Source organism: Gavialis gangeticus, unplaced genomic scaffold (assembly GCF_001723915.1).
Source record: "Gavialis gangeticus isolate Ggan-Ray unplaced genomic scaffold, GavGan_comp1, whole genome shotgun sequence".
Lineage (NCBI taxonomy): Eukaryota > Metazoa > Chordata > Crocodylia > Gavialidae > Gavialis > Gavialis gangeticus.
This window is the reverse complement of record NW_017729032.1, coordinates 151,093,813-151,106,766: the sequence shown is the minus strand read 5'-3', so window position 1 is coordinate 151,106,766 and position 12,954 is coordinate 151,093,813. Positions and strand designations below refer to the sequence as shown.

At 40.5% G+C, this 12,954-nt stretch overlaps 2 protein-coding genes and 1 long non-coding RNA gene across 5 annotated transcripts; 1 reads left to right on the top strand and 2 right to left on the bottom strand.

The window, feature by feature from the left end:
* Window positions 1–1,551: 1,551 nt before the first annotated feature.
* Window positions 1,552–4,362, bottom strand: LOC109303467 (histone H2A-beta, sperm-like). Of its 3 annotated transcripts, XM_019525661.1 has the most exons (3): window positions 4,238–4,361; window positions 2,314–2,459; window positions 1,552–2,166 (listed from the first exon to the last, which is right to left on the bottom strand). In XM_019525661.1, the coding sequence occupies exon 3, from the start codon at window positions 2,150–2,152 to the stop codon at window positions 1,739–1,741; it is 414 nt and encodes a 137-aa protein (XP_019381206.1). In that variant the 5' UTR covers window positions 2,153–2,166; window positions 2,314–2,459; window positions 4,238–4,361; the 3' UTR covers window positions 1,552–1,738. The 3 variants fall into 3 exon arrangements, with proteins under 3 accessions (XP_019381206.1, XP_019381209.1, XP_019381207.1); XM_019525664.1 differs by lacking the exon at window positions 2,314–2,459 and having other exon boundaries at window positions 1,552–2,164; window positions 4,238–4,362; XM_019525662.1 differs by lacking the exon at window positions 2,314–2,459 and having other exon boundaries at window positions 1,552–2,164; window positions 4,243–4,361.
* A 2,225-nt stretch (window positions 4,363–6,587) lies between these two features.
* LOC109302393 (histone H2A-beta, sperm-like) lies at window positions 6,588–8,443 on the bottom strand. The gene is made up of 2 exons (XM_019523964.1): window positions 8,325–8,443; window positions 6,588–7,008 (listed from the first exon to the last, which is right to left on the bottom strand). Exon 2 carries the CDS (start codon window positions 7,005–7,007, stop codon window positions 6,603–6,605), a length of 405 nt encoding a protein of 134 aa, XP_019379509.1. The 5' UTR covers window position 7,008; window positions 8,325–8,443; the 3' UTR covers window positions 6,588–6,602.
* Window positions 8,444–11,118: 2,675 nt separating this feature from the next.
* LOC109303052 lies at window positions 11,119–12,935 on the top strand. The gene is made up of 2 exons (XR_002098998.1): window positions 11,119–11,233; window positions 12,879–12,935. It is a non-coding gene; the product is annotated as an uncharacterized LOC109303052 (long non-coding RNA).
* The last annotated feature ends 19 nt before the right edge of the window (window positions 12,936–12,954 follow it).

Below are 12,954 nucleotides of genomic sequence, written 5' to 3'. Positions count from 1 at the left end.
GAAAAAAAAGGGGGGGGGGGGGGGGGAAAAAGGGGCCTTGTGCTGCCCTCACCTCTTCCCACTGCCAGGCACTCAATGCACCAGGCCATGACTGTAACCTGCTGCCATGGCTGGGCCACTGCTTACTCCTGCTGGCAGCGGAAGCCACAACAACAGGTCTTGCAACTCCACTCTGCCCGCCTGTGCTGTGTCCCACCTGCTGGGAAGCAGAGGCAGCTCCTGCCTGTGCCAGTCTGGCCAGGCTGCAGCCCCGTGCCCACTGTAGGTACATAAATCTGAGGAGGGTAGGAGGAGGCAGCATGCATCCCTCCCATGTATCACCTGTGCTGCCTCTTCCCCTCCCAACACTGTGCCTACACCCTCCCACCCCACAGACTTACCTACTGGGAGCTTTGGGTGCTGCTCTCCACACTGCCTGGCTACCACTTGCATGTGTACATGCACGTTGTACCCCCTGCCTGATCACCCTCCTCCTGCTCACCCCCAGCCCTAAGCAGCCCCTTGCAGGCTGGAACTCTGCCAACCTGTAAGGGGAAACCTGTGGTTCCCCACATTTTTCTCCTTTAAAAAGGAGAAAAATCCATTATTTTCTGCATGTTTCCTGTGACTGTTTGCAACCCTTTCATCCATTCTTGCAACCCAGTTTTGGGTTGAGAAACACTGGACTAGAAGATCTATGGAGGTCCTTTCTAGCCCTACTTCTCTGATACCAGCAGCCACCCCAAAGTGTTTTGCCCCTGATTTGAGGGCCTTCTGTACCCCAGTTTCACTCTACTTCCTATAAAGGACAGAATCTGCAGATTCTACCCTCCACTCCTTCATACAAAGGCATACAATGTGCAAGGCTTTAGTAAGGGCAATAGCTCACATAATTTAGACAGTATTATATAAAAATCGGTAGTGTACCCCCCATCTTGATTGCTGTATGCATTTCTGATACTTACCTCTCAAAGAAGTGAAAGTAGGCCTAGAAAATATACAAAAAGGGACAAGATGATCAAGGGTATACTTCCATGTGAAGAAAGACTAGGACTTATCTGCTTGGAAGAGGCAGGTGAAGAAGACGGTAGAGGGCTATAAAGACAGGAAAATAAAAAGTGGTGTAGAAATAATGAAAAATAAATCCAGTTCACTGTATCTCCTACTACAAGAACTGGTGACTACCTGATTACATTATCAGCCAGCATATTTCAAAAGCTCCCTTACAAACCGGAACAGAGCCTTGGAAGCTGTGGATTAGTACTGCGACCTCTGGAACAATCCAGTACTTCAGAGCAGTAGGGAGGCAAGTGGTTACTGAGAGGGTGTGCTGATTAGTGAGATCCCCAGTTGGCCAAGCCCCCCACCATTTTCAAACAAGCATCATGTACATTCACATGCTCACTGTCAAGCCTAAACACATTTCATTTTATGCATGCAGTAACTAGATTTATACATCTGGGCCCAGGTTACCTTAAATTAGGATACAGCCGAATAGCAACTTCTCTCTGGAATGAGAAGTCATGTTTTTCCTTCTTAAAAGCTGCAGCAAATAAGACAAAGAATCCCCCCAACCTTCTGCACAAGTATTTATTTCATAGAGATCAATAAAAGAAGCATACTTAGAAGCAGTTAAAGAACATGAAATTAAAATTAAAGAAAAAAAACAAAACAAAAACAAAACCAAGCATTTGTAGGCATGATAAATTAACAGTTATGGAGGAAACCTGTCCCAGAGGTAGCAAACTTTTAACAGCTACTAGAATTCCTGTGACTGGCCATCTTTCTGTCCTGGACCAGAAGATTTTGTTTTCTTGGGAAGAAGCTGGGAGAGGATATTGGGCATGACCCCTCCTTCAGCAATGGTCACACCTGCAAAGAGACTATTCAGCTCTTCATCGTTCCTTACTGCCAGCTGGATGTGTCGTGGCCCTATCCTGCTTCTCTTGTTTTCACGTGCAGCATTTCCTGCCAGTTCCAGTATCTCAGCACTCAGATATTCCAGCACCGCAGCCAGGTACACTGGAGCTCCAGCACCAATTCTCTCAGCATAGTGCCCTCTTCTGAGGAGCCTATGCACACGGCCAACTGGGAACTGCAGCCCAGCTTTTGCAGACTTGGTTTTCTTTGACACAGATGAGGGTTTCACATTTTTCTTTTCACGTCCAGACATTCTGGTATCAATCTAGTCCAGAAGAGGAGAAAGAGAGCAGTAAAGACCATTGATAAGGGCACCATTACAGTATCCTCATATTTAAGCTATAGAGAAGGAGAAGTAGGTGACAAGATTAGATATGCAGTTTTACTTTTCCCTCACATTCTAGTACAGTACTGTTAGTTCTTCTTTTTAAGATGAAAATCCTGATCTTTAAAAGGAGGTCGTAATAGTTTACTAGCTTAATTGCTTAGATCCTTCTTCTGAAGGAAGATATCCAGAGTCAGGTAGTTGCTTAGAAATCTTCTCAAGACCTAACCCCAACCTATCATTTAAAACATACTAGAGACTCTTGATGACTTTCCTGTGCAGCAAAGAGAGAATGCAAGTCTGCCACCTAACAAGCCTCTGAAACTTTTGGTTAAAGTAAAGCTTTGCCTGGGGATAACATTATCAAGCAATGGATCTGCTTCAGAATGAGCAAGACCCTAAAAGGAAAGGCTTGGTCAAGAAAGGCAAGACAAAGCCAGCGCCATGGCCTCATGCACTTGGAATACCTGGACAGTTGAGGCGGCTTGGAAGAGTGTTGCCTTAAATATCATGAAGGAGAACAACAGGGACTGTTCCAGGCAGGACACTAAGCAGCTTCCCTCAGTACAAGCTATAAACCCAAAACCAACAAACCAAGAGAAAACTGGTTAGCAATTCTTAGCTAAGAGCAACAGGAACACAGAATTAGTGCAGTGTGAAAGCCACTTGAGCAAGTTTAAATTTTATTGTAAAAGGACTGTTGCAGTAATGCAACAGACCCCAACACAAGTCACGGAGGAATAGATGTAGCTAGGAGGAGGGGGCTAGGGGGAAAAAGAAGTACCAGGGCTACAAAAACCTACTCAAGAAGCTGGGAAAAGTACAAAAGAGAGCTCAGCACAGTTAGCTACCTGTGTGGCTACACAGCTAGCAAGACAGCCTTTTTATAGCAACCACCTATTTTTAAACAATCTGCAACAGCAGGAACCAACTGTTTCATTATGATGCAGCAAATTGATTAACCTTATTATGGAAGATACCCCCTTTATACAAATTAAATTTTGCATGGTTCCTTGAGGGTTAAGTTATAATAAGGTTGTACGGTATAACAAATAAGGCGCATCTCCACAGGCTGTAGTTACTTCATTGCTGACGTTATGTATCTGCTGTCTATACAGGACAGATTGGGTGATTTCCATATGTAGGAATGAATTAACATAAGTTCCAGAAAGACACGCAAGCCTGTGGCAAAACATTGTAACCTTCCTGGATACTCCATCACTGACCTCAGAGTAGCTGTTTTTAGACAAGAAAAGCTTAAAGAAGAACTTAAACATGAAATTGTGGAACAAGAAATCCTCCACAGACCAGATTATGTTAAATATAGGCTAAACAGGGACTATAGACCCTTATCCCATTACCTGAATTGGCTTTTGTGACCCCTTTGTCTCTATGGGTTTATTACTCATATGATTCCTCTACTCTTCCTCCATTGTCTTTTGTATTCAAAACACTCCTGTATTTGATACACTGCTCTCTGCAAGTCTTTCACAATAACTGGTGAAGTGAGCTCGGTTTCATAAAAGCTTAAAGGTTTAGCATACCAGTTGCAAGTCTACCCTGCTTTCTGACAAAGTATGCCATCATTGATTCTTGGAAAGTCAAGAATAACTGTTACAGTCCAATGTTATGCATTGGTGTTGGCTAACTGGGGACCAGGAAACTTTGTTGTTAACAGTTTCAGAGACAAAGGCTAATTATTAGAAAAATAAAACTGAAAATGAAGTTCTGTTTAGAGTTGGCAATGAGGGAAGCAGGGTACAGGTACAGAACAAAGCAGTCTTACAGAAGGGATTCAGAAGTAGAATGAAGACCTTATTTCTTTCTTATGGCTATGGAGACGACAAACTCTAGAAAAATGACTTACTTAAAACCAGCTTGGTACCATTTATAACAAATGTAATGGCTTAGTTACTACTTAAATTATGCCACATGAGCCACTGCAGAAAAGAAGATTAATTTTTTTGACGAAATATATTTTTTTTCCCTACAGAGAAGCAAACTAACTTTTACCTTACCCAAGCCTTTTTCTCAGTCCTCCTCCCAGGAACACTACTATCTAAAACTAACAGATTGCTCTTTCTGTAGGGGGCAGCTGTCTCCTTTTAACACTCAGAGTAGTAGCCAGCTTATTAGCAACTCTTACTCCAGGTCATTTAATATTGCTTGGATTATTGATAATTCAGTCACAGCACCAAAAAATAAATGACAGAAGCATGATATAACCACCTCAGAGATTAAGGATCTCTCTCTCATATTGTTGACAAGTTATTTTACTGCTGTGACTCATTTTCCCCATCTGTAAAATGCACATAAAAATATGAAACCATCTCAAAGTTGTGTTATGAGCTCCAGTTGACTCATATTGTACAGAATGTGTTGAGCCCACCAGGTGGAAAGAGCTAAAATATTACAAATTATTTCAAAAGCATCTAAAATGTATACGCTGGCTTCAAATTTAAGCGCATATATCTATTTTACTTAACCCAGGGTTTACACAACTTTTCCACAAAAGCAGACTAAATACTTTTTAAAACATCTTAATGGCTGGTGGTAACTGCTGTCGCACCTTCCTCATCTAGTGGAAAGTCAAAGTAATGACCTTGCCCATGTTCTTCTGTGCAGTCTGCTATACATTTCTGACAACACAGACCACCTGAACCGTTTAGAGGTCTGAATTTAAGAGAACTCTTCCCTTAAATATCCTCAAAGCTGTCAGGTGTATAGAATCAGAGGACTGAGAGGGACTTTGAAAGTTATATAGTCTAATTAATTTGCACACAGATGTAGATATACAAGGCATATATTTCATGACTTTTATTTTAGAATTAGATATTCTCATGGCACATGTCATATTGGATCTTGCCCAGGTGTGTAAGGGCAATAGCAACAGACCATTTTCACTGCGTAATACTTGGGAACTCATGCATGTGTGTAAGCAAAGCTAAATAGAAGAGTCATATTCAGGCTTCCTACATTGCTACTACCATGAAGCTGTTTAATGTTGCTGCCTTTACAGGTAAACTATTAGTTAACTAAATATAAAGAGTTTTTATTAAATAGCCTTATTAACATAAAGCAACCCTTAACTCTTCCCATGCCCAAAATAACTATGAAGAAAGAGGAAAACTATATGTTAAATCACAGAGAGTAGCAACCAATAGCCCGTGAACTGAGTCTGGCCTGTGAAGATATTCCACCCCCCTCCCCTGGCTCACAAAGACTGGATAGTGATGGCAGCTGATTCACAGGTGGCAAACCACACTAGGGTCGAGGTGCATTAATTCAGTCTATTATTCCTAGTGGATTGCCAACCCCTGCTCTGTTGATTGTTTTTAAGTGTGGAAGTTGTCAGAGATCAGCCTGTAGAGTAGGGTAACAAGGGCAGGGCAAAGGGGGCAACCATTACAGGAACCATCTCGGATGGGAGAAAGAGGCAGCTGTATGATTACAGTCTCAATTGCAACAACTGGAAGCCAGTGCTGTCCCTGTACTGCAGGTGCCCAGTTGTGTCCCTATGCTGCTGAGTCTGCATGTCTGTTAGAGTGAGTGTGACTGATTCTCCACAAACTTAACATCCTCTAGAGGCAGTAGTGGGGACATTTCTATTTTTCAGTCCCGTCAGCATGAAGCTAATGCAAGTCAAGCACATGAGCAAGAAGCATTAAAGCATCCCATGTTGCCTGGCTTAGTTACATGAGCAAACTACTCCATAGCGAAGCAGCTTATGCCAGCACAGTTTATCAAGTCCCCAAAAAGAATAATCTGCACCAAAACAAAAAAAAGCACTCCTTTAGCCACCATGACAACGTTATTGTTTTTAGTATAACAAACATCTCTGCTACAGTCTAGCTAAGACTGGTCAAGCAATTGTATAACCTCTTCCTGGCCCCATAGGGGACCAGCATTTTTAGCTGGGGTGAACTTTTTGTTGGCAGTGGTGATGGTAGCGGTAGCAGGAGCTTTCAGTTATAGGAACTGAACTAGACCCAACAGTCCAGAACTGGATAGGATGTAAAATTGGCTCTACTCCCAGGGTTTGGAAAGCAAGCATGCCACATTTATGTTGTTTTAAAAAGTGGCAAGATAAACATTTTCCTGGAAAAATAAGTAAATCAAATCATCATTCCTTTATCTTGAGGAGGGGGAAGACAGACAAACAATATCCACAGAACATAGATTAGAGTAAGTTGTTTAATTTCAGGAAGTTTATTACAAGTATTACAAAAGACACAAACATTAAAATAGTGGGTCTGAGTAATATTCATCATAAATCAACATCTCGTACATAAATAGTATCTAGAGAGACTCTCATTGTCCTTAAGTGCAAAATTCAAACTAGAAAGAGACGAGACGAGAGGAAAGGAAAAAAAATCAGTCAAGGACTGGATTCTTCCCCTGTAGGAACAGCTGTGTGTGTTTTCTTGGGGAGAAGCTGGGAAAGGATGTTGGGCTTGACCCCACCTTCAGCAATGGTCACACCTGCAAACAGCTTGTTCAGCTCTTCATCATTCCTCACTGCCAACTGGATGTGTCGTGGCCCTATCCTGCCTTTCTTGTTTTCACGTGCAGCATTTCCTGCCAGTTCCAATATCTCTGCACTCAGATATTCCAGCACCGCAGCCAGGTACACTGGAGCTCCAGCACCAATTCTCTCAGCATAGTGCCCTCTTCTGAGGAGCCTCAGGACACGGCCAACTGGGAACTGCAGTCCAGCTTTTGCCGACTTGCTTTTCTTTGATACTGATGGGGGTTTGGCATTTTTCTTTCCACGTCCAGACATTCTAATAAAGCAGCCAAGAAAGCAGAGAGAGTACAACAAGTCACTGTAAAAAGCCAAGTGATCGAGGTACAACCAAGTCACAGTAAAAACCAACATGGTAGGAAGGTTAACAACATCCTTCCTCTACAATACCTTCTAATAACCAAGATTAACTTATTTCAAGAGACGGAAAGAATGGTTTAAAGCAAGCCAGCTAAGTAGGAAGTGTTTGTTAGGTTTAAAATATTTCTTCTTTTCTTTAGAAAGTTATTTGCCTTGTGAAGTTAGTACACTTGTTTGACTACTTGTTAGAAGGTAGCTCTGGTATTATAGTAACAGACCTTCCTGTTGGTTCAGATATTGCCTCCTAGAGAGGCAAACAGGTTTTTTTGTTCTGATGCCTGGGAAGTCTTTAAAGAGAGGTAGGGAATTCTCTCTGTACAGGACCATCATTTTCAGACTTAAGCTATTACCTCAAAAAGACCAGATTGAAGCACAAGAGCAGGGGCTATAATGGTTTAGAGCAGCAACTCCCAACTTCAGGTTGTGACCCAAATGAGGGTCACCAGGGGGGGTAATGCCAGCAGCACCATATATAAGAGACAAGCCATACCCCACACATGGAGCTCTGTTCCTGCCACACTGCTCCTAGCAGTAGAAAAAAAATGTTGGAAACTACTGGTCTAGAGAAAAACCAAGTAGGTTGGGCTTTATCATCTAGTTGCAAGTGCAAAGAATCCTCATCTTTTAGGAAGTCTTATGCTGCAAGTTCCCCCTTTAGTTTACTTCACAATACCTTGTATGTGTACCTATTCATTAAGTACTCCAAAGAAGTTAGTTTAACTAGGGAGACTAAAGGGAACGTAAGGTTTTATGTTATGAAATATACTATTTTAACCATATGGAGAGGTTTTTCATAGATACTACTTTTTGCAACCTACTGCAAGATGTGACAATTTCTATATCCCTTTCCTCACAAGGGTTTGCAGGATACAATCAAATTGCAAGTTATTAGATTATTATAGAATTATGAAAGGCTTACTGTAAGGCATTGGAATCAGAACACAACATGAAAAACAGAATCAGCCCAGAATAGAATAAACAGCAACTTAGGAAGACTACATTTATTGAGAGAAGGTAGAAGGAAACAAACAAAACAAATCTGGTTTATTCACAGTCAAAGGAGCTTAGCATTAAAATAGTATCAGCCAATGATGCCAGATCTATTAGAGGCAAGTACCATAGCACTGCTTAAAAATCATTAATGTCTTCTCTAAAAGCCAATACCCTCAACTTTACTTGTGAGATAGCTAAAACTTTAAACTAGTCTCCCATTACCTTCAGTAAACCTGCTTTGTTCTGTCCCACACTTGTCAATACCTATGTCCAGGTAAATGCTTCTAGAAGACAGCTGACTCCTTTTTATCCTTCTTAGCTGCCTTTACTCCAGATCAGGTGATCACAGGATTACTTATGGACTCTTCACACCACAAAAGGTAATGTACTTGATTGGGAGGGAGAGGGAAACAGAAACAAATTATAAACACCTGAAAGATAAAGTGTCTTCACAAGGTAGAAAATTAGGACCAGGCATTCCAGGCTCTGTACTGATAATTCACTGTGATTTAAAACAAAGCACTTAACCACTCTGACCAAAGTGTCACCATCCATAAAATGGATGGATGAATGAATGAATTAATTAATTAATTCATTCCTGCTTGCTTTATTATGGTTCTGTGAGGGTTAACTAGCTAATAATTATATAATATTTTAACTTCAAAGGTGAAAAATATTACATAGTTACTAAATGTTGTTTGACTGTGAAAAAAACTTTAATTCTGTATATATTGGCTTCAAAATTAAGGGAAAAATGAACTTATATCAGTAAATCCAGTTCTACTGCAGCTGAGCAAATGCCTTCAACTTATTTATAAAGATTCACTGATATTTTAAAGAAATGTATTTGTTTGTGAGCATCCCTCCCCTTTTATGTTTGCTTTCTGGGATTCAAAAAGATTTCTCATTCCATCAAAATCTGTGATCTATTGGTTTGAATGGCATTTCAGCCACAGATGATGAATCAGATATTAAAACTGCAGTTCTGCCTGGGTACTTAAGATTTAATTGATGGTTCAAGTACAACAAATTGGAATAAACACCTAAAGCAGCAATGCTTACAATCACTTACACATGTTAATAGCTTTGGGGTATCCAAAAACAGAATGTAGGTATATAAAATGGGACTAACATAGAGTTTCTGCACATAAGCTCAATGGGTTCCTGGAGACCGTCACTCAGCTGTCACCAAACCCAAGAGGTGACTAACTGCTGAGGGGCCCCTCACTTTTTGATACAAAGGCTCTTAAGCACCTGGAGCTGTATCACTGTGCATACCCAAAACAACAACTGCTTCATTTTTGTCACAGCTGGACAACATGATGCCTGAAGTAGATCCACGAATTACTTTTCCTCCACCTAACACTGCTGATGGGCTCAATCCAGTATTATTCACACACACCGGCAGGAGCAGGGCCCTTATGGATCAACGTACTCATGGTCACTAATTTCTTCTAAAACATGGCCAGAGAAAGTGGTAGTGCCCATCTGTTAATTAATAACCTAGGGCAGTGGCTGGATCCAGCACAGCCATTTTATCAGGCCCAGAGAATAGGGATCTTCTGAGGCATTTTGGCAGCAAGGGCCTTCAGTACTGTTCAGTGGCAAAGGGCTTTGTACCAGAGCCAGGCAGCAAGGAAAAGTGGTGGGAAGAGTTGCAGTGACAACAATAGCCTGGCTGAAAGTGCCAGCTTTCCTGGGACCTGAGCTGGACTGGTTTTGCCTGTCACTTGTTAAATGTTACCGATCACTGACCTAGTGATTAAAGCACTTGCTTGGGGAGGGAGACCCAGGTGCAGTTTCTCCTCTCCTTCAGGGAGCATGCACTAACTGTCAGTGCAGAGGTTATTCTGGGAAAAGTCACTCTGCATCCCTCCTGCTGAAGCTGTTCCACCATTTAGAACAGAATTAAAGAGTCATTAAGCTAGAGAAAGCAGGCAGTCAGAGGAAAGGAATACAATTTCAGTCACACCACTGTCCTCAGCATTTCCTCATAAATTTTGTATTGTTTTGACATGTATTAAATAACTATTAGGTACTGTACACAAACTCCTAATTATTTATAACCACACTGTAACTATACTTCAGAATGCCTATATTTAAATACTATATGAATGTATGTGTGTGTGTGTATGTATGCACATACATATATACATGCACATACATGAATATATGTAGGTCTATTTTTGGGATTACATGTTTTATAGAGCACTGATATTGTTTATATTGATTATTTGTTATCATGTACAGTGATATTGAAAGGACAAGTAACAGACTAGGGAAAGGTGCATGAGCAGACATGCTAGAGAAGTAAAGGGTATGTTTTTGTTATTCTTATTTTTAAAAAGGAACAAAGGGGAAAGGGATGACCAAAGAGGGGAAAATCAGAAGAATCCAAACATTAATAAATGTATATAGATAACTCCAGGAAAAAGGCTTGTGTCTCCAGAAACATATCTTGAGTATTTATATTGTGATGCACAATGGTGCTGGGATTACCTGGTTGTCATCATTTTCAGCTGGCTAGTCCTGCTGATAAGCTGAATGTGCTGGCTTTAGGCAGTTTCCTATTGAACAAACTGGCTGCTCTGGATACCGCTCAAAAGTGCCTGTTTCTTCCCACGCTATGTATAGGGAGCAGATGCACCTAGCACAGGGTTCTGGAGCCCATTCTAAAGAGCATAGGCCCCTTGGCAGATCTAGCCCTTTACCCATGTGAGCCTTGGTCATGCAAACACCTGTTGCTCTTAAATTTGTTGCTTCCAGTTGTCCTACTGAAATCAATGAAATTGTTCAGAGTAGTAAGATTCAGCACCTCTGTATCTGTTTGCAGGATCAAAGAAGACAAAGAATCAAGAGCTGGCATAGAACTTAGAATGAGATAGGTAATATTTGCATAATCTTTGAAGTCTTTTCTCTCCTCTCCATAACCTCCTTGTTCTTTTTTGGAGCTGATTAAGGCCAGGTGATACCAGTTTCTCTGAATTAATGCTTTGAAACAATAGTTATTGAGCTAACCATTGCTGAAGAGTTAAAGACAAGGGGGAAGGGAGAGTGCTCTACTACTCTAGAGGTGTATTAGTCTGAAATGTAGATTATGATATGCTGAAAGGGGGAAGCTCTCTAAAAAGGTAAGTTATTAGTGGGTTATAGAACTTCCAAGCATACTGCAATTGCTCGTATTCTAGCATGAGGTCTTTTGATATTTTTTATAAGCTTCTATTTTCTTCTAAGACTAGAACTTCACTTCTATGTGTGTGACTCATATCACAAAACATTGCTTTTATTCAGGTGTAAATGTTATTAAGTGTAATTAATGAATTATAAGAATATAATGAAAATATGAGAAAAGAAGAAAAATGCTTCTTTACTGCTTTGAAATGCTAAGTATAACTTCCTCTATAAAAAGATGACTTAAAGGTATTGTGATATTGCTCCCAGATAGCTTTTTTTTTCCTGAGGACTTCTACAAGGTACTGCTGACTAGCAAGTAGAGGAGAAAAAAAGCATGGTAACTCTTGAGGATAATGGTAGTCAAGAAACAAGTGTTAGAACTACAAAGCAATCTGTTCTCAGACCAACTGTATTAAGAGACTTATGAGATGATTGATCAGAGTAGCCCTTCTAACAAGGAAGATAGGGATAATGGGGGAGGTAAATTCTCTTTGAAAAAATACATGTCTTTCTAGTAACAAAACTACCAATGTGGTAGGATTCTGTCATGTAGGCTGCTCAAAGATTGCAGATAAAGAACTTGTCAATATTATTTTAAAAAGCAAACAAACAAGAAAACCCAGCAATAGTGACAATGCCCCCATTCCTCAAAAGCTTATTACTAATACTGGCATATAACAATATCCAGAACAAAAGGACAGAGAAGGATAGTAGTTGGTTTGTGAATAGCTTCCAGGTTGTGGAATTTAAGGGGTGTGTCTTTTTTCCACTTCTTTCAGAATACAAAAATAGGGTCTTTCAAAAAATAACACCCCCTTTTCCCTCCCCCAATAGTTTGGGTTTACAAACATTTGTCTGTACTGTGTAAGATCTGGCTTCAGAGTGTGAACTCCACTCAAACTCCCCTCTGTCCCAAGTTGGAACCATAATCATTGGACTAGTTAGTATAGGGCATCTCTGATTTTTCCCCCTGACTAAAACAATGTCAAAACCAACATAGAGCTGATAGTCCTTTCAAGTACAGTTTTACTATCTGGTTTATCTAGGAGTAGAGGGATTGCCAACATATCACTCAGCTAGTCTGACCACCTGCTTACCCAAGCGATGACTAGAACTTATCCATGCAAGTAGGAATAGGCTGCAAGTCAGACTATCCATTTTGTGTGGCCAAGATATTTTTAAAACTCCTCTGGTTTCAAGTCATAAAGCAAAATGCTATTCAATTCCCCACAACCCTTTTGCAATTTCTCATTTGATGTCAGTCCAAATGCTTTGCTTGAAAAGTAAAATGTGTTGTTCCAAACTCATCCATGTTTTTAGCATCTTTAAAAAAAAAAACTTTGCAAAAAATTTGCTTCAAATATCACTTAATTGCAAAAGAAGAATGAAAAAAAAAAATCATCACCAAAACCAAGATCCCCCACAAAGCAATAGTGTTGATGAGAGCATGCCCTAATGTGGGGCAACAGCAATGTTTCACCAGTGATTTGTGTAAAGTTTATGTTGTGGGGGACAGGTAAATGGTATCAGTTCCTAAAGTTTCTTTTTCCCTGCCTAGCCATCCTTAAGATTAAGTCTCACAAGCTTTCTATCCCCACCCAGCACGAAGACCATTTATCATGGCTGAACTCTAACAGATGATTCACACAGGCAAAATGTGAAAAAAAAAAAAAAAAAA

Excerpts from the sequence above, each read along its gene's own strand:
- LOC109303467 (XM_019525664.1), bottom strand. The coding sequence starts at position 2,152 with ATGTCTGGACGTGAAAAGAAAAATGTGAAACCCTCATCTGTGTCAAAG.
- LOC109302393 (XM_019523964.1), bottom strand. The coding sequence starts at position 7,007 with ATGTCTGGACGTGGAAAGAAAAATGCCAAACCCCCATCAGTATCAAAG.